Source organism: Thermobia domestica, chromosome 16 (genome assembly GCF_964235325.1).
Source record: "Thermobia domestica chromosome 16, izTheDome1.hap1.1, whole genome shotgun sequence".
In the NCBI taxonomy this organism is placed as follows: Eukaryota; Metazoa; Arthropoda; class Insecta; order Zygentoma; family Lepismatidae; genus Thermobia; species Thermobia domestica.
In genome coordinates, this window is record NC_137469.1 from 144,566,944 (window position 1) to 144,587,873 (window position 20,930).

The 20,930-nt window shown below is 36.5% G+C and overlaps 1 protein-coding gene across 1 annotated transcript in view; it reads right to left on the bottom strand.

The window, feature by feature from the left end:
- The window catches only part of LOC145672646 (ATP-binding cassette sub-family A member 17-like), a 267,984-nt gene that overhangs the window by 22,883 nt on the left and 224,171 nt on the right, over positions 1 to 20,930 (bottom strand). Inside the window, exon 4 of the mRNA XM_081741809.1 lies at positions 8,965 to 9,068. Coding sequence (XP_081597935.1) covers positions 8,965 to 9,068 — 104 coding nt within the window. The remainder of the gene's footprint in view (positions 1 to 8,964; positions 9,069 to 20,930) is intronic.

Below are 20,930 nucleotides of genomic sequence, written 5' to 3' on the forward strand. Positions count from 1 at the left end.
GTTAAGGAGTACTGCAATAAGTACTTATATAGGATTTATACTCATAATTCATTTCTTTATATGTTACTGCTGTAGTTTAACTTCAAATCGTCCTGCGGGTTTCTGTTAGTAGTACAGTACAAGGTTTAAATATAGTGAGGATTAGTATTATATATTAGGAAGTGTATCCATTTCATTCTCCAGTACTTGATCTGTGCCTTTGAGTGAGCAGACCAGTTGTTTTAAGGCAAAAACCATAACATTGTTATTTCGGGGGGAAAGCCATGTTCAGGCAATCACTAACACGGGAAATAATCACGGAACGACTAAAACATCTTTGGAGTTCAATTTGAATATTATATTTTTTCTTTTCAATTTTCTATTTGCTGAATTATATCCTGATATAAATAAAAATGAAACCAATATGTAAAGATTGCTCCCCCATATTTTGGCCCATTTGGAACATTGTGTGCCATATACTACTCTATTAAACATCGCTTTATAATTAATTATTGTATTATTTTTAATCTACGAAGAAATTTACATAGAAATATCATATGTCTTTTGTTATTTCTTGACATTTTGTATTATTCTTTATGCATGTATACTTTTGTATCTATTTTTGCGTAGACCGACTTTCTTTTTTTCTCAACAGTTGTTCCGCAATTGTTATAATTAGAGTAAATTTTACATTCCTTAGTTAAAATGAATGCCATCGTCAATACAGTATTTTCTTTTGTGCAAGTGCTGTGCAACACAGCGCATCTGACTAGTGAATCATGACACCGCCACGCCTCCAGAAACAAAAGTGCATATTTAATTTAAATCTACAGAAAGAATATACTTTTATTTAAAAAAAATCCCAAAATGGAATCTGGGAATCAGGTTTACACCCCCCTTCCACTCCTGCATTCACATGCGTCCGATTCTTGCAAAGTAAAATTCTGGTCACCTTGAGGCTACGCTCATCTTCCAGGAAGCGAACCGTCCCCCGCCCCCAAACGATCTTTCTGGATCCGCTAGTCATTGAACAATTGTAGAGAGTGTATAAACTTGGTGAGTTTGTGATTTTTTTCATATATTTTTCATGTGTGTACATGTAATACTTTTGAAAATTTAGCCTTTTCAGAATGAATGAATCATTTATGCATCGGATTTCAATAGAAAGTGACCGTGCAACAATTGAAATTTTTATTATTCCCGTTTCGTAAAATCTACTTTAATATTTTTTTTTAAAAAAGTAAATATGACAAACATCACTGCAGTAATGGACACTATCCGAAGCATATACAGGGTGCTACAAAAATGTGTACAATATTTTGCAAATAGATTCCTCACATCAAAATAAGAAAAATGTTCATATGGACCTGTGGTCGGAAATGCATAGTGTTGTAGTTATAGGGTGCCGAAAACGTGAAAAAAAAAGAACTTTAAAGGTCCATACTTCCACTACTATAGGACCAATCGTAGTCGGGTCTAGATATCACTGAGGAACTAGTATGTAAACTATACAAATATCCATTTTCCAGAACCTCCGATACCTGCACAATCAGTTTAGAGAGGGTGTTTGGGAGTACTTGATCACGCTCTACCTACCTCTCTAAGAATTGGTGTGCAGGTACTGGAGCATACTTAAAAACATGGATATTCACATACCAGTTCCTCAGTGGTCTTGCTCCGACTACGATAAGTGCCATAGTAGTGGAGCTATGAATCTTTAAAGTTCACTTGTTTCACGTTTTCGGCACCCTATAATTCCGAAACTATCCACTTTTTAGCACAGGTCCATATGAACATTTTTCCCTCATTATGATGTGAGGAATCTGTTCCCAAAATATTCTAACACATTTTTGTAATAACCTGTATATAATTATTTAACAGGTATTCACCTTGTATCCAAACAATGATTATTTTTTTCTTATATCTATAATTTCGACCCTCCCTGGGGCGCTCGTAGTTGATCTTACCTGCAGCTGCTTTTCTTACGAATTCATTCTTGAAAAGTGGCAGCTATTTTAGTATTGCAGCGTTGGGCAACGACCAAAGTATTTCAAGAAAAAAATATTATTATCAAATGTAGTGAATAACAGAAAAAATACTTTTTAATACTCGCATATATACACTTTAAGTAACATTTTTTTTTTACTTCTGTAACTGTCCGTTCCGTTAATCCGTTTTAAAAAGCGAAAAATAATCTGTCACAGAGTCTCTAATTTATATTGTGTTGCAACGAGCATACAACGACCAGATTCCTTCAGCGCGGCGATTGGAGCAAATGTTAAGTCTCCTTTAAAGGGATTGGTCGTTGCAGTGCTTCTGCAACAAAGCACGGTTTCTAGTGAACGAGAAGGTGTTTCGCGCTAAATAAGATTTCTGAATTTTCTTTCACTAGCAATTAACAAATGGAATTTGTATTTATGCATTCATATTTTTAAATTACGGGACCATAGTGAAGCAAATTAATATAATGACAATTAAAAAAAGTGATTGCCGAATTACAAAATAAGAAAGAAAATATGTAGTGGAGCAGAAACAAATGAAAGTAGACCCGCATTTACAAGTTAATTATTAGCTTATATTGATAATGAAGGCTTCTTCCACAGTAATTTGTGATTCAAATATTAATAAGTCAGTATGTAGAATCACTCCCCCCTCTATGGATAGTATTTTATCTCTATAAACATATTTCTTTTATAAAATAAGTATATTTTTTACTCTTGATAGTTTCCACATAAAAGTGTATGATGGGGAACGCCACATTGAATTTGGGACTAGTTATCAATGCTCAGGGGTGTACCCACGAGGGGGGTCCACAGGGTCCGGACCTCCCCAAAATTTCGAAACTTGACTAACATTTGTAGACTTTCATAACGAACTATACTTGTTTAACAGGGGAACGATTGATGTAGGCTAAATATTTTATTTTACGCCTCATCATGTACTCTTCTTTTCTTATAAAAATAATCGTTCTATCACTTTTTCTAAAAATATATGTGACAGTAAGTAAGAATTACTTATCGTCTTTTCGGGTGCAGTATAAGACAGGTTCCATATTATGTAGACGTACTGGACCTCCCTCAAATACTTTGGATACCTCCCAGTTAACATTTCTGGGTGTAGAACTGGCAGTGTTGTTTGTTTTTATGTTCTTTGATCTTTGGTTTTTGTTACATGCGGATCCTTCGTCTGGCGGGTTTCGGGGTTTCCTTTCCAGAACATATCACATTGGTAAACGTTGTTTCACCTCATTGGGAAGTATATTGTGTTCATCGTGCATTGTGTAACAACCAAGACGGATGATTTGGAATGTAGTTTTTTCTTTTATGCACATGCGTGTGTGTTGATGTATGAATATGTGACATTCGGAATTCATATACCACTACCTCTTTTGTATCACTGTTTTGGTTTTTATTTATTAGATTTAATTTTACTGTGTGTGCTTTAATTCTGTAAATAACCTACAAATTCTAAATGAATTGTATACCGTGACTTCTGTAAACAACTTACAAAAAACATTGACCAGCTTTCAACTGAGGAAAAACTTGCAATTAAGGCTTAGACAAAACAAGCAGAGGACAATTCAGGAGAGTGTTCGAAAAAAAAATCCAGTTCAAATTTACAGGATGTTTTATGGCAGTAATGTTGTTTGCACTAGATACACTTCCTCAATTTATTTTAAATTTTTCTGGATAAACTGTGAATAAAGTGTGTTCAATTGATATATTTTATAACACTAATCTCTGTTACGGACTCTCTTCAGTCAAGGCTTAAGAGGAATTCGGATCACTGTCAGCGACTGAGTTTGCTAGAATGAATCGTTCACAATAATCTAGAAAAAATATTTAGTGAATCTACAAAGCTTCAGAAATTAACATTAACTGTACTTCTGGCGTCAGCAAAAGACGAAAAGATTTTTTTTCCACATGAGAAAGAATTGACACTTTCAAGGAATTGAATGTCCCGAGAAAGGTAATCACCATTGGTTATGCTTTACATCGAAAAAGACCTGACAATAAGAATACCAGAGTTCAACCAGCATGTATTAGGCAGATTTGCTCTAATCAAGGAGAGGAGAATGAACTAACTAATTAATTAAGGTGATTAATCGGATAAACTGTTCTGCATTTTTTATTTTTTAAAAACACTATTTTATTTAATTTAACATGTCACATAGCATTACATCTACAGTTATGCTGATTAGTCAATGAGTCAACTTTATATCTTCTGTTTATTATCGTTCGTACTGCCACACCCGAAACCACAATCCACCGGCCGCCACTGTTCTTGAAGAGTACTTTTCTAAATAGGATCATCAGAAAAACATTCAAATTTTGTAGTATCACTTGTATAACTTCACATAACTTTACTTATTGACACCTGCTCTTGGAAATTAAATTTTTATACCCAACTTAGATCGTTTGAATACAAGCTGAGTGCCTTTTCTTTAAATACTACAGCAACTATCTTTTAGGTGAGAGATTCTACGTGTTCGAACTACTTATTCTATCGGAGTCCTATTCTTTTGAAGCAATCGTACCGGTATTTTGTTGTTCAGATTTCATTAACAATAGTAATCGATTTAAGCAGTGGCATATTTAAGGGGGCTTTCGGGCTTAAGCCCTCCTCGAAATTTTATTTACTATATTAAAGTAAATTAAATATGTTGTGGAATTTTCACATTTCAAGGAATAAAGTTAGCAAAGCCCCCCTGAAACCAAACTGTAAATACGCCACTGGATATAAGACTCAAGTATAAACGTTAAGGGTCACAAAATGAACAGAATTATTTTTTTTAAAAGAAAACTGATTAAACTTTACTTTGGGCAGAAAAACTAAACAATAAATTAAAACGTTTTGCAGTAAGGGGCAAGCCAAAATATAATAGATGTCTTCTTAACAAGGTGTTATTTCCGTTCAGTAGCATGAGTTATTCGGAGTAGCGCAGAGTCTAAAAGACAATGAATTTATTACGTGGACATATCCGTCCAGGAACATTCAAATGCTATCTATAAAGTAGTGATATTATGAACTATACTAGCAGAATACCCGTTCTTCGCATGGGGAGAAAGCATTTCATTTTGGACATATAGGGTTGAATTTGGATTTATACTGTATCGGTAATGTCACTGGTCGTCTCAGCAACTCCAAAAGCTATGGATTCGACATTGATATCGGTCATTTTTGATCATATATATATATATATCCTCCTTTCCTTCCCCCTTTCCGCAAGTTACCAGGCTGAATTTGGATTTAAAATGCATAAGAAGAGTCACTGTTCATTTCACTGACCCGGAAAACTATGGATTTGTCACTGATATCGGTCATTTTCGAACATTTTCAAATATCTCCCCCTCCCCTAGGTTGCACCGTCAAAGTGAAATCGTGAAAACCATCCCAGGCCCGAATCTCATCTATGTTGAAAATTCGATCGAGATCGGTCAGGTGTTGAAGAAGTATGAAGTCATAAGCATAGTCACATCAATTTTTATATATATTGGGTGTTCTAAACATAGCGCCCACGGACCACAGAGCATTATTCTACAGGTTAAAATAAGGCGAAAATGTTATATGATGGTGTACCCTCCGGGGACTCCTTCATTCGCTATGGGGAATCAAAATTTCACTATGTGGCAACGTCGCAGATGAACTTAGAACATTAGCATCACCGTGGGAATACATCAAGCAGTTACATCGATTGCTACACTGAAAAAGATGCTAATGTCAATCTATATCTACTTTAACTATCCTGAAGAATCCAAGTAACAATTTGATAAACTGCTAGATCTACTCTATGGTTTTTATCTGCGATGTTGCCACATAGTGCAATTCCCGTCTCCAGACACGGGCCCGGATGGTATACACCTATATATACATATAGCTTTGTTTTCACTTGTAGAATAGTACTCTGTGGTCCGTGGGCGCTATTTTTTCAGAACACTCGATATAGGTTTGCCTGAGTATTTAATTATGTGATACATTATCAAGAAACTCTTCCTTCTTTCTCATCAATCACTCAAGTAACGATTAATACTGATGTCTTACGAACACATATTCTTATTATTTCGTATCTAACATTACATTCAACATTAGTCAAAATGTAACATTTAAAAATAAGATTGATTTGTATGCAATCGAATCACATGACAACAGCAGAACCGTTTGAAAATCTATTTTCGTAGATATCAAGTACCTCGAATTGGGCTTTCATTATAACAGAAATAATGTAAGTAAAAGGCTAATAGTCACCGCAAGAAACAAACCACATCACTAGAAAGTACTTTCGAATAACATCGTCTTCATCTTCAGCCTAGGCACCCTTCGAAAAGGATTTAAGCCATAGGAAAGAAATTATGTATCTGAAAGGAAGTAACCACAACATTGTTAATTCATGTTTGATGGAAAAAGCAAAAACAACAAATGAACGAAAGTTTAAAGAAGCTTATTACATTCATAAGGAGAAACCGGCACTCGATTTAGATAAAGATGACATAAATGCCATTTGGAGCAGTGTTTTTACTACTCATTTCCGCCGTCTGCAAGGTAATGAAAAAGGAAAACAGCATACAACAGTGAACAGTGACAAGTGATTTACTATTAACATATGTCTATTTCGAGTGACAAGAAGATTTTTGCTTCGCATATTTTTAAAATTCTTTTTAAGCATTTTTACCTATCTATACTTTCTTTCCTATGGTTTAATAGGCTGAAGATGAAGACGATGTTATTCAAAAGTACTTCCTAATGCTGTGGTTTGTTTGTTGCGGTGACTATTAGCCTTTTACTTGTATTATTTCTAATTATTATACTGTGATAATTTCACAATACTGTGATAATTTCATTATATCACTTTGATTAAAATCGTAAGAGAAGTATGGGAAGGATCAAAATGTATGTTAAAAATTGCTTCTCTCACGAGCCAACAAGTTAAGAAGATGGTAGACTACTTGGTACAAACTTCTTATTACAAATAAGTGACCAGCTGATCAATTTCGGAGACAAGAAACTGGTACAGAATCCCACCTCCATCCTCTCTGATTTAACTGAGTGATTCGCTGTAGGTGAAATGATATAGTACTTCACTTGCTACATTCGTAACTTCTACGATTCATTCCGCTTCGTATCAGAACTGTTCTGATTGTGAAAGTTGGTTCAATGCCATATTAATCTAGATAAGTTGCACTTTTTTTCATGTATTCTCATTAAATTGATGAGCCGTGACGTAACTAAGGGGCGTAAACGGGGCTTGTACCCCGGGCGTCGGGTTGGGGGGCGCAAAAGTTTGCAAATATTTATTTCAGCTATAAAGAAAGGAAAGAAGTTTTAGCAAACTAAAGATAAAAAAAATATTACCTCAGAAACTTAACAGGGCAGCAGTGACTCACCAACCTTAGGATCATATCCATATAGCATAAATTAGCTTCAAAAGTAATTTTGAAAACATTTTCAAAACCTTTGCCGCCAAAAGGGCCCGCAAAGTTAAATTTTAGTTCCAGCTTTTTGTGTTTACGTTTAACTGACATCAATTTACGAGATTTGGAAAATGTCCAAGTATAATACTCGAGACAACAGCTAGACTGTTTGTTGTAATAAAATATTCTATTCTAAAGCGACACACTGTTGATTCATTCCACACATATGCACATCCCGATATAATTCCAAAATCATTGTGATTTGCAGTTCTTATGAAAAGACTATAAGCATGTACTTTTGGATTATTTGGCAATCAAATACTAATTAGACTGGTGTTTTATCTTGTACTAAAAATAATATTATGTACTCAAGCTTTACCACTTGAAGAAAAATGGAATAGGAGAATTACTGTGTGATGCTAATATCATATGTAGTCGAGGCAGGGCCGTAACTTGTGGGGGGCAACTGTCCCCCAGGGAAGCTTCCCGCCGTTCGAGGAGGCCCAATTTTAAGTTAAAATTTTCTTACTCCATATACGATAGAACATGAAATTATAAATGAAATATCAAACAGGTTCACTACATTACATATAAACCAAACAGTACACAAAAGGTAAATAAAACAAAAATGATTCGTTGGCACATTTCAGTAAAGAAATAATATTTATTCATATGCGTTTTTGATTTGTCAATATTCTAATTAATTAATTTGTCATGTATGGAACGGGCCTCCGGGCGTAACTAAGGGCCCCGCAGACCTTGCCATGCGGGAGGGCCCACAGGCTCCGGGGGCCCATAAAGAGAAAGATTGATATAGGGAGCCCAAGAATGGGAAAAACAACTTTTTCTAGGGGGTCCAAATACTCGTATTAATGCTTGCCCCCTTTAAAAAAATCTAAGTTACGGCGCTGAGTAGGGAAACGTTATTTTGGCAGGGGGGGCATCGCTAAGGCGAGTTCTTGTTCCGAGCAACAACTAGCCTAGCTACGTCGTTATTGATAAGCATCTGTCGTTCTGCACTTAACACTGTACATTTGATACTTATTGTTGAAATATTTGATAGTAATCAATTCTGAAAAATTACAGGTTGCTTCAATATATCCAGCATGCTCTTCTACTGAACCTTCAAATTTTAACGTAAGGGATTTTACTTTTAACTCTGTTTAAATATTAGCATGCTTTATGAGTTTATTTTCTATTAATTATATATTTCAACTAATATGTAGTATCTTGCCAGACTTAATTAAAATATATTTGTAATGTACATTTTTGATAAGATGTGCAATTTCCATTTATTTTGGACATCTTGTGACTAAATTGACATCCAACTTTAATCTAGGAAACTTAAGTTTGATTCCCGTGGAAACGTGGTAGTAGCTCACGCATCTTGAATCCTTATAGGCATAAATTGTGATTCCACGTCTTCTAGCATTAGAGTTCAAAACAATTTGTCTGTTTTTATGAAGTATAAAAATGTTAATAGATAATGCAAGTCTAGAGAACATCCAGGGAGCTATTTCGTAATACATTCATATATAATACAATTAACTCATTGAAAAAAAGTTATTTACATCACCTCAGGAAGTACTCGTAACAAAATTCTAGAAGAAAAAATTATATTCTTCCACAGTAAGCCTCTCAATCTTCTCATAAAAAAGAGACAACACGTCGAAGCGCAACCTGGAATTAAAAAGTGATTTGAAATTAGATACCCTTATACAATATTAGTTGCCAGATCTGGTAGAGAGCTGAGAATGTAATTTAGCAAACTTTTTTGTTTTCTTTATCAGCATTAGTGATGGGCAGTGGGAATATTCCCGGTAGGAAGGAATTTAAAAATGGGAATATTCCCGGTAGGAAGGAATTTAAAAATGGGAATATTCCCGGGTTTTTCCCTGACATATAAATTCCCGGGAAGGAATTTATTTCCAACTGTTTACTTTATCTTCCAAATTATAAGAACTGTATGACTAATTACTTTATTTTAATACATTATTATTTACTTCTATGGTTTTAAAGAATTTGGAGGTTAAAAATTTAAAATTCTTTGACTGTACTTTATATAACTAAGAATATGATTTTTTAAGTTCCATTTGAATTTGCACTAAAAAGTAAGCTAATTGTTTATATTGCGGGCCAAAACTAGCAAAAAGTAAGATGATTTACGGAAGAAATGAGTTGATAATGATGTTCAAATAGTCATGAAAGTATCGAACACAATTTTTTTAGGGCAGTATAGGATTTGTACAAACCGTAAAGATAAGTGGAAGTGATTTATGTGAGAAAAGAAAGTAATTGTTGGTAACGAAGATATAAAACAAAGTGCCATGCGGGGCTCTGACCCGCCTTCACTCGCTAACGCTCGCTCTGCATTGCTGTCTGAATTTAATGTTGGGAACGTAATTTAACGTATGAAACCATAAAACAACCCCATCGGAATAGAATATCGCAGAAAAATAGGTGCAAAAGCTGGTCCCCAATGCTAAACAATAGCCAAAATTAGCAAAGTACTATTACAAATGATGAAAATGAACCATTTTGTAAAGTTATTTAGAATTAAGTAAACTTATGTAGAAATAGATATGAAGTACTATTACTAAACCCTGAACCACCGTTAGTAATAGACGTCGGTCTGTGTCCTCTCTCTGACTCGAATTTCTGAAGAGGTACTCGGACTTCTCTTACATGTGAATTAACGCACGAAATTTCGAGAAATGGGCAGGAGGAAAGGTCGTGTGTGGCAATGTAACATGCAAAATTATAAAGATAAGAAAGTATCTTGCAAATATTGTGAACATACATATTTATGCGCAAATGTTGACAAAATTGTTTTTAACATTTAAAAATTTAATATGTTTATAACATCAGTAGTAGAGTCAAGTTTAGAAAAGCCACTTACATATAAATTTAAACTGTTTAGCAGTTTAAAAGTATGTGGACTTACTATACCATTTTTGACATTATGCGTACACTCTAAATATAATAGAATATTAATAAAATAACATAACATCGTTCAGAATATACATTTTAAAGACTCCTCTGGGGACAACAGTAATAATATGCTGTGACATAAAAATTAATTCAACTTTGAAATCATAATATACTAGTAATAGAATGCAATTTTCTTTCTGATTGTACATAAATTCCCGGATAAATTCCCATTGTGGGAATCTTCTCGGGAATCTTCCCAGGGAATATTCCCGAAAAATATCTTCTCGGGAATTTACCTATCACTAATCACCAAGTCCTACAAACCAGGGGATAAAAGTGAGGGGGAATGCGGAAAAACGTCGTCCTTCCACCTCCAAAAATATGTACGGCATCGCCCCAGTTCCTAAAAAATTACAATGGGCAAAGATAGGCAGGGGGATGGCATGACGTCATGCTGCTACTTACCGTCCCCCTATCTTTTCAGATCCACTTTTACCCCTGCTACAAAGTTCTTAGCACATACATGCTAAATGCTACAAACAGATGTAGCCATCTTTGCATTGATAAAAAGTAGCAACGACACAAGAATCAGAAATTTACACGCAATTGTAAAAGTAATGTGACTCAATTCTGATTTAACCAAATACTTGTTTTTGCATAATCATAATATAAACAAAGTGTTGTTAATGTAAATCAAGATTTGGAAGAGAGATGTTAAACTTACTTTTTATTAAAGAGAAACGTCTAAAACTCGTCAGTAATCAGAGTAATTTGAACCAAATATGTCATAAATTGATAGAAGATTTGTTAAAATCAATAAACCATACAAACATTCAGACGGTGTGGCAAGACAAATGTTTCAGCTGATCCTCGCGGTAGAGTAAATCAAAACAACTAAAATTCATTTATACTCCATGAATAAGAATTTTCTTAATAGTACGTGATTAGCAATCACATGAGTTGGTTTCACATTGCTCTGATAGCTGGGCTGCTGGGAGTCACGTAGTATGATGCGGACTTCTGTATCAAGGGTCTTGGGTTCTGTTCACGTGCTGACGTCATTCAAGCGAAAATTTTGAGTGTCAGGGACGAGAGACCCCGGTGACGTGGTATTAGGTTACCGGTATTGTTACGGTGGTATTAAAACAGGATCTGGTCCTTGGTTTAGGACCCCTAGTTCCTGGGTCTTCACCCTCGGACCTGGATCAAATGACCACAGATGTTCGTTGTATCACCTTGAGTGTTGTGTTAGAGTGACTAATGTTAATGTTGTATGAAAGAGCACAATTTGATCTGTATTATGACACATCTTAGTCACCTGGGATATATGATTTGAGTGGTTCTTAAGATAAAGTTGACAAAAAATTGAATGTGGAAAATTCTTGTTTTTAGCTTTATATATTTTGGGAGAGGCACATGTTTTTTTTTTAAATTTTTGGATGTCTGTTAAAAATCTATTAAAAATCCAAATTTGGAAATCCCGAAATTTCAATTCCTGGGATATTTTATCTCATGTGTCCTATAAGTACAAATGCCGTCTTAATGGTCCATTATGATAATTATTAATAGCTTTGGGAGACCCACTAGATTTCAACAGGAGAAGGAAACGTGCCCATTGGAGCGAAACAGACTCATCAAGTACACCAACTAACAAACATACTCAGTAGTGTGAACGTTTGTTGTCGGGAAAACCGAATTGGGCAAATTCTCTAAGGGTGATTACACCGAAAGTGACATTACACAAATCCTCACCAGTCATATACGCATTTGGAATTATGTCTTTGATATGGATGATTTAAACAGTAATGGGACAAGTGACTTGGAAGAAAATCAACAAGAAAAGGAAATTCTTAAAACCTATGATACTCAATACTCTTTGTAGTGGTAAAAGAGTTGTGTGATACTGGGCAGAACAAGTTTGCTTTGTTATAGCTTAGCAATGAAGTGACTGCATCTAAATTGCAAACGGGAGATGTGTTAATTGTCGATTACAGTGGATTGGTTTAAAACGAAATACAGGGTGCGTCACGTAAAACCGGCCCGTCGTAATATTCTGGTATATTGTGTTTTTGGCAACACTTAAATAATCTACCTTCCTACCAAGAGATGGCGTGTCGAGCTCGGGTCGACTTACGTGACCTGCAGCAGTCACGTGCAGCCGCAGCCAGTGAAACTTGTCGAAACCAGTTGTGAAAAAGGCCTCGTTGTGTTAAGCCGGGTGAGTGTCAGTGTGTGATAATGCCGTATTCGATACCCGAGCGTGTTACCATTGTTGAAGGGTTCATTCTCACTGGATCTTTTGTGAAAACAAAGAATTTGTTTCGGGAGAAATTTCCAGGACGTTCTGTGCCAGCAGAAAGCACCATTCAGGAATTGATTGAAAAATGGCGGCGTACAGGATCGGTTCAAAATGCTCCCAGGAACAGACGACCATCTGTCTGCACACCTGAATTAAAGATGCAGGTGGAGGAGATAATGACAAGAAGTCCTCGAAAGTCAGCCAGGAGATTGAGTCAACAGGTTCATGCGAGTGAGAGAAGTTGCAGACGTGTTTTAAGGAGACTGAAGTTAAAACCGTACCGGATAAGTGTTGTGCAAGAACTGAAGGAGCCTGACCTGCAGAAGAGGGTGCATTTCTGTTCATGGCTGTTGAGCAATGTTGCCAGTGGTTTCTTGGATCCACTAATGTTCATCATGAGTGACGAGGCGTGGTTCCACCTGTCTGGGTACGTAAATTCCCAAAACAACCGGTATTGGTCGACAGAAAATCCACACGCAATCCACCAGGTACCCTTGCATGATGAGAAGATTGGTGTTTGGTGTGCCATTTCCGCCACACGCGTTATTGGGCCCATATTCTTTGAGACGACAGTTAACAGTGACGTGTATATGGGAATCCTGGAGGAGTTTTATACACACTTGACCGAAGAGGAGCGTCAGTTATGTTACTTTCAGCAGGACGGTGCAACATGCCACACATCAGCTGCATCATTGTCCCTTGTGCATGAGACGTTTACAGCAGAGAGGACAGTCAGCAAAGGCTTGTGGCCTCCTCGGTCACCAGACTTGTCCACGTGTGACTTTTACTTATGGGGACTGTTAAAGGGAAGAGTATACGAAACAAATCCAATTGAAGAATTCAAGACCAGGATCCAGGATGTCACCAATAGCATTACAACACAAGAACTGACAAGGGTATATATGAATCTCCTCAACCGTGCTCACATGTGTGTTGAAGTGAGCGGAGGATACTTTCAGCACCTGCTGTGAAGGCTGCTGTGAAGGTGAGTAGTCATATTTAATACATTATATTTCATTTATGTGTTGTAGTTAATCATATTCAATACATTACATTTCATTTTATGTGTTCACTTTACGGGCCGGTTTTACGTGCCGCACCCTGTACATAAAGAAGACTATGGTACTCGTGCTAATAGATATTTTGTCGTTTAACCTCGGATTCTACATTATGCAAGACTTGCGCAAACATCTTCTTTGGGGCGCTATTCAGGCCCGTATCCAGGGGGGTCGAGGGGGCTGGGCCCCCTAAATTTAGGCTGGCTCCCCTTAAATTTTCACGGTAGACTGGCAAATGAACTATAATATGGTGATAAACTATAATATGGTTGCATCGGCCCCCCTTAACTTCATCCCCCCTACATTTTTGGGCTGGCTACAGGTCTGGCGCTATTGCTCTAGCATATTTATAAAGTATTATTAATTTCTGTCAAGAAAATATGATAATATCCGTGTGGTATGACTCATGCCTGTAAAACCCCAAGTAAGATCACAGACTGAAGATAAAAAGCTCACAATAAACTGATGATGACGCCATCTCGCAGGAAAACGATCAATCAAATTCAGTTTTAACGCACCTGTTTCATGGTCATCTATATTCACAACAGCAAAAGAAGACAGAACGATGAACAACATAAATTTGTGTGAAGCTATTTGTAACAAAATAATGTGATAATTTTATTTGTGCACTAGTTTAAGATCATTTGATGAATTAAAATTGTCATCTGCGAATGAATTAGAGCTTCGATATATATACCTACTCTGGATATCAAATTGTTTAGGAGCGGCAGATGTTACGTATCAGATAAAATCATTTGAAACAGTCGTACGAAAGTTATTGTGGCGACTTCCGCTTGATTTTGCCAAATGTAAAGTTAATTACAGAAATACTTCAATGAACAAGAATTTAATGATCCATTCGCGATTAGTGAAAGTAACGAAATAAGATTTCTGCAGTAACAAGTGCCGGATCTATAAACCGCAAGACCATGCGGTGCGGAGGAGACACGGACACTAATGGGCCCAAGGGCTTTTTAAGGTCCCCCTGCACATTGCCTGTAAATACTAATTTTTAAAACACTTGAAAAAGAATGATATTCACAAACTAAACAAATTGTCCTTGAGAAAGCTTTCCGCACTCTTGAAAAGAGCCAAGAGTAAGTGAAGAAAATAAGAGAACAATACAATTAAATAAAACAAGAGGACACAGCTGTTGCTGCGAAGTGGAAAGTCAACCCTGTGTTCGTAGAAAAAGGCAACCTAAAGTAAAATAACACTTCGATGAACTGGTAGAAGATAATTAATTTTCGGACACAGAGGCTTGCTTCAGGGTTAATGTTTACAATAGACTTCCAGATATCGCACACAATGAGATAGAGAACCTTTTTACATTGTTACAGATATTTGATGAATTTTCAGTCATATTCCCGAAAGTACTTGTGAACCTTTTAGACGATGAAATTTTAGTTAAGGCTGAAAAACGACAAAAGAAGTAGCAGCAAGACATTGACCCATAGCTACCATTGGAATTAATTTCCCTTCGCACTGGACTTAAAATCATATTTCAATGATCAACACTGTTCTTGAATTGCCGGTGTTACTATACGTCGAATTTAATGCTATCGCCCCTAGTTATCCTGAAGTTTTGACTATTCTTGGTTTATTCCTGACTTTATCCGTGACTGTGGCTTCCGCAGAAAGGTCAATTCTCAAGTTTTCAAGGGAATCAGCTATTTAAGGTGATCAATGACACAGGAGAGAATGAGCGACTTGGGAATGTTGGTAATCAACCATGAGATGCTTCCACCATTGGAAAGAGAGATCTTACACGGAAGTTTGCGGAAGTGAAGTCGAGGGTTAAGGATTTCTTGTAAAACGTAACTATTTGAATCTCTATTCCGTATTAAGTAGAACACTAAGAATATTTTATTAAAATGTACTATTTATAAAAGTATTGAATATAGAGGGGGCCCTTTTAAATTTTCTTGCTGGGGGCGAAATTTCTAGATCCGGTACTGGCAGTAACACTGTAACAACAACAAAAAAATCTTAACTATTAGAGTTGAAGGTGCTACTTGAGACTAGTATAGAAGGTTATTCGCTGGATATCCGACCATTTTCGATTCGGGGCTGCCACCTGGCGTATTATGATGGAACTATGGATTAGCTGGCGAAAGCAGTGTTGTGTCTGACCTTGGAGGTACGTAAATATTGGTAGTGAGTGTTATCACATGCCGCAGAAAATCAACCGGTATTTGGAGGGTTATATAAAAATCCTTTTGCAAGCTAAGTTTCTGTACGTACACATTGTGAAACAGTGTCGGGAAAATGAGTTAACTCTCAAGGTGACTACTGTGAAAGCTATTGTGGCCCGTTACACACATCTGGCTCCCCTTGCAAAGTATTTGCCCATGGAAACCACCAGAAGAAGGATTGGAAGCGAAGTGACACCCGTAGTGCTAAGGAGGATCCGTCGATTGGCGTGGCAAGAAAATCCCCCGACTCAGCGTGATATAGGCCACAGATTCTTCCTCGCACCATCAAATGCGAAAAACCAATTTGCAAGCCCTTCAGGTTGAAGTATGTGTGGAAGGACCCTCTACACAATCTAATACCGCGTCACATTGCCAAATGTAAGGCGAACTGCAGGAAACTGTATGAAAAGTGCTTGGTGGTTTACAAATGGAAGAAAGTTGTCACAGTGGATGAATCATATGTTCAACTCGCTGCTGATGGTCATATTCGGGTGATCACATACCGTGACATTGACGGCAAGGGGCATAGTATCTTTGTTCGTCAGTTCAGGGAAAGTTTCCCTCGTGGCTTTGTGATTGTTATGGATTTCGGATATGAGGGCCACTTGGTGATACGCGAGGTAGACAAAAACGTGAAGGTAAATGCAAAATACTTCCAAAAATCCTTTTTGATATCTATCTATCGGAGAGACATCTCACAATTGTATGGAATGAACGCGAACCGGCTGATGATCCATATGGACAAGGCTTAGACCCACATCACTACCTTTTTATCAGCAAATGGCAGAGGAGTTAGGAATTCATGTCCTTCCGTTCGAAGACAGTCGTGTGAAAAGCCCATACACCAGTCCAATGTATTTTTGCGTATTTGGACAGTTGGAACGACGTCTTCAACATCGTTAATTTTGCCACCTGATTTTGCCTTCAACACTTTTGCCATCTGATGTCCAAGTGTTGCGGACTCCAAAGACTTGCCTAGCTTGGCGAAGTAAGGCCAATCGTTTTGTGGTAAGATATTCGGCTATAAGGAATTTACTGCCTTTCCATTTATTTTTGGCTTTACATACCCCTTACCCGTAACGATATGACACAAATTTTACAATTAAAGGCCTGTGTCCTTCAAGCACCACATCTGCAACCGTCCTGGTTCTGCGTTTAATTACAAGACGATGTAATCTGTCCAATTGTTCTGTGTTTAGATCAATGTCCAATTTACACTTTATAAATTCAATTGCTACTTTACTAGAGTCCTCGCCTGCTTTCTCTGAAATTCCGTGCAATAGCAGGCAATTTGTCTGGCTAAATTGTTCCATGCTGTCCATTCAATCGTCGTGAGCCACTACTGTCTCGCTTATTTGCTCCACTTGAGATTTTAATCTTTCACTTGTTTTTTCAACTCCGCAAGATCTTCTTGACAGAATTGTAAAATCTTTAACTTAAACAAATATTTTTCAGTGAGCAAAAATATTTCAACAAAAAGTCTATTGACAAACCTTCAAACAAAAATTCTCAAACTGAATTTTCTCTGAGTGAAAAGATTTTTAATGAGTAAAAGAATTTTAAACCAATATTTTCAATCCAATTGTTTTCAGTTAGTGCAATGCATTTTCAAACTAAATAATTTTTAGTGGTGAAAAATGCTTTAGCAAACAAAGATTTAATTTAAAAAATGAAACATTTTTTACAGTAAACTGCAAGAAAAATTAAACAAAATATTCAGACTAAAAATTTCAATTGTGAATACATTTTGTTAGATTGGTGTTTTGACAGGACTATCTTGTACTCTTATGTGCTTGCATAATTTGAAAGGAAAACCTTCAAACATTTTCTATTTGTTATAGGTTCACAAATGCGCTAATCTCCTGGGAATTAAACTCTCGAGCCAAGATTTATTGAAGGGTACATTTTGTTCACTAAATATGGTTCTATTTCTAAAATTTTTGTAATGTTTGCTATGACCTTACATTTTCCGCTGTTTTATACTTGCTGCATTCTGATTAGTTATGTTTAAGTGTGATTAATTCTGATTGGTTGGAGAGGCATCTTTGCTAAGATTTGATTGGTGTAGAGCAACATATTGCGCAGCAAATTTAATGACAAATGAACTTCTATTCATTCTGAACTTCTTTCAATATATATATAAGAAACATTTTAAAAAAAACATATTGAAAAAGTTTTCACTATTACGTGATAGTGTGTTGTATTGTAGATTTGCGGCTAGTCAGAAATGATATCACTGATTATGCAAATGACGTAGCATTATTTTTTATCTCTAATAAATTCTGATTGGTTTGTTTTGAAAATCTTCCAGTTTTATGTCCCATGGTTATGTGTGTAGGCTAAAGGAAACAGTGATAATGAGAATAAATGAACTAATGGAATGATGAAAATGAAAGGAAATGGAAAATCCCCGAGAAAACTAATGCACATATTGTTTGTCCACTACAACACGCAGTTGGCGCTAGTGGATGGAACAAGGGACTATTAAGCACCAGAGGTGAACACTGTAATATTGAGCCATCGCAATTCGGATTGGCTGATTTAATTTCATTTATTAGTTACATTAAAATTTGATTGGCCAACGAATTTTTCAATGGATTTTTCAAAACGTACTCGTATAAACGTTTTCACTGTTGCGCAAGACTGTATAATATCCTAGAAGATATGTGATTAGTCAGAAACGTTATCATTGATAACAGAAAATATATATGATAGTTTAGGAATGATATCGTAATTGTAGTGAGGCAAATATCAACTGATCAATGAATGTAAATACTTGTGCTGCAAGTTTTTGATTTCTTACAAGGACTCCAGTTTGGTACTGAAAATTCTGTTCACAGCTATTACGTACTCGTGTCTATTATATTAATTTATTTTCGGCGTGACTTATCCGAAATAAAAAATATGTTATAATTTTAAGTTAAAATTTACATATTTTAACATATTAAATTTCTTATAGGTCGACAGAGCGGTGAGTGAACCGTTTCCACAAGTGGAACTAACATCAAACTTGCCAGCAAGGTTACCAACTACAGAATACGCTTCAATTATCTGCATCCCAAGTAAAATACCATCTACGCATTTTTGTTTAATGAAATGTCGTATGAAATATACAAGAGCTTTGTAATATTATTCAGTACATTATTAATTTAATAATGTCGTGTGACAATATTTAATACTGTGTTTAGAGGGAATTTGATAAATTTAGCCGGATAACTGGTAATTGATGGACAATTGGACTTTTCGTCAGTAACATTGATTTATAATCCGTAGTTCGCGGTACAATAGTTCTTACTACTAATAGAAGAATCTAGGATTTTAACCCGAGATTTCATCGATTTTGAAACCAGAATGCTAAATGCTAACTTTTTATTTGTTCTACCAAGTTCACATACCTAGTACACAAAACACAACTCGATACCAATTACGGACTCTAACGAGAATGAGATATCTACGTAGAGTTCACTAAGATCACACGACCGTTTAATCACTCGTGTAGTTTCACACTGTCAATAGTATCACAATTGTGCAAACCCATTGATCGTACTGGAATTTCGAATGTTCCCACGAAAAGTATAACAAGGGGTTGTCAGATGTTTTTAGTTCACCGAAATCTGCGAGGTGTGTGCATTAACCTCACCACCTGAACCTTTCTTTTCACCTCTGCTCCGTATCTTATCTACCCCAGATATCCCCTTTGTTTCCGGTAAAGAATCAGAAAGAAAAAGAGTTGGCAGTCAAATCGTAGTAAAATCTGAGAGGTTTACAGAAATAATACACTGCATTATAACATTAGGGCTCTTTCACATTATCCGGCGATTTGCCGGATCCGTTTCCGGCTGCTTGCCGGATCCGGTTTCGGCCCCTTTCATATTATCCGCGTTTTGCCGTGGATGAAAAACATACGTGCAGGGTTGCTGTGCAACTGAAGAAACAAAACTCTGTGACTCTTGTCGTCTTGTGGTGGTTGTAATGGGCAGACGCAAAATGTGTTTTCTACTCGCCTTGTTAAGACACAGGCAGAAAAAAACACATCAGAGACACATATGGGTTCACCCTGATTTTTCTACGTATACTGTTTCCACAATTAAGGGAAGACGAAGGAAAAAGCTGTAACTACTTTCGTATGTCTATCGCATCAACTATTGTCATTCATTAGTTTTGTTAACGTGGCTGCAGTGGACAAATGCAAAATAATATGCATTTTATTCGCTTTGTTACCAGGCCTGTAGCCAGCCCAAAAATTTAGAGGGGCCCCGGTAGAAGTTAGGGGGGGCCGACCCAATCATAGTATACTTCATCACCATATTATAGTTTATTTGCAAGCCTACCGTGAAACTTTTATTCATTTGCCATCAACACAACAGGCATGAGCCCAATTATAGTGTTGGTGTATTACATAATACATTTTAGGGGGCCAGTCAAAGTTTAGGGGGCCCGGCCCCCCTAGCCCCCGTGGATACGGGCCTGTTTGTTACCGAAATGAAAGAACATGGCACATACAGAGAAGATGTGCACTTTTTATTACAGAAACGGTATTTTGGAAGAGGTTTTTCTATATTGTTTCCACAATTGATAAACTTAGGCAAAATAGTGGCCCGGTTCTGAATATTTAAAATACCGTTTCGGTATTCAACAGTTGTGACTGAGAAAACCAGGCTAAAGTCCTCTCGGGATAGTCAACCGTTGAGGTCTATCCGAGAATCTCAAGCCAACATTCAGCCACTGACCCCAAGACTGGTCTGTATGCATTATTATTATTACTAGCTGTTATGCCCGTTCTTCGCACGGGTCAGATAAAATATCAATGTAAAAAAAAACTGAACAATGAGAGAAAAATTAAGAAACATTTCTAAAATTACATACATTTTGTGTGAATATATATCCAACAACGTACGTATTTTCATTGGGAAGGCCGATGGGGGCTGAATTTGAACGTAAACACTATCGGGAGTATCAATATACATCTGAGCGACCTCGAGAAATATGAATTCGACACAAATATTGGCCATATTCTACTACTTTTACATGTCCCGGTAAACGCCCTCTGAGACCCCTC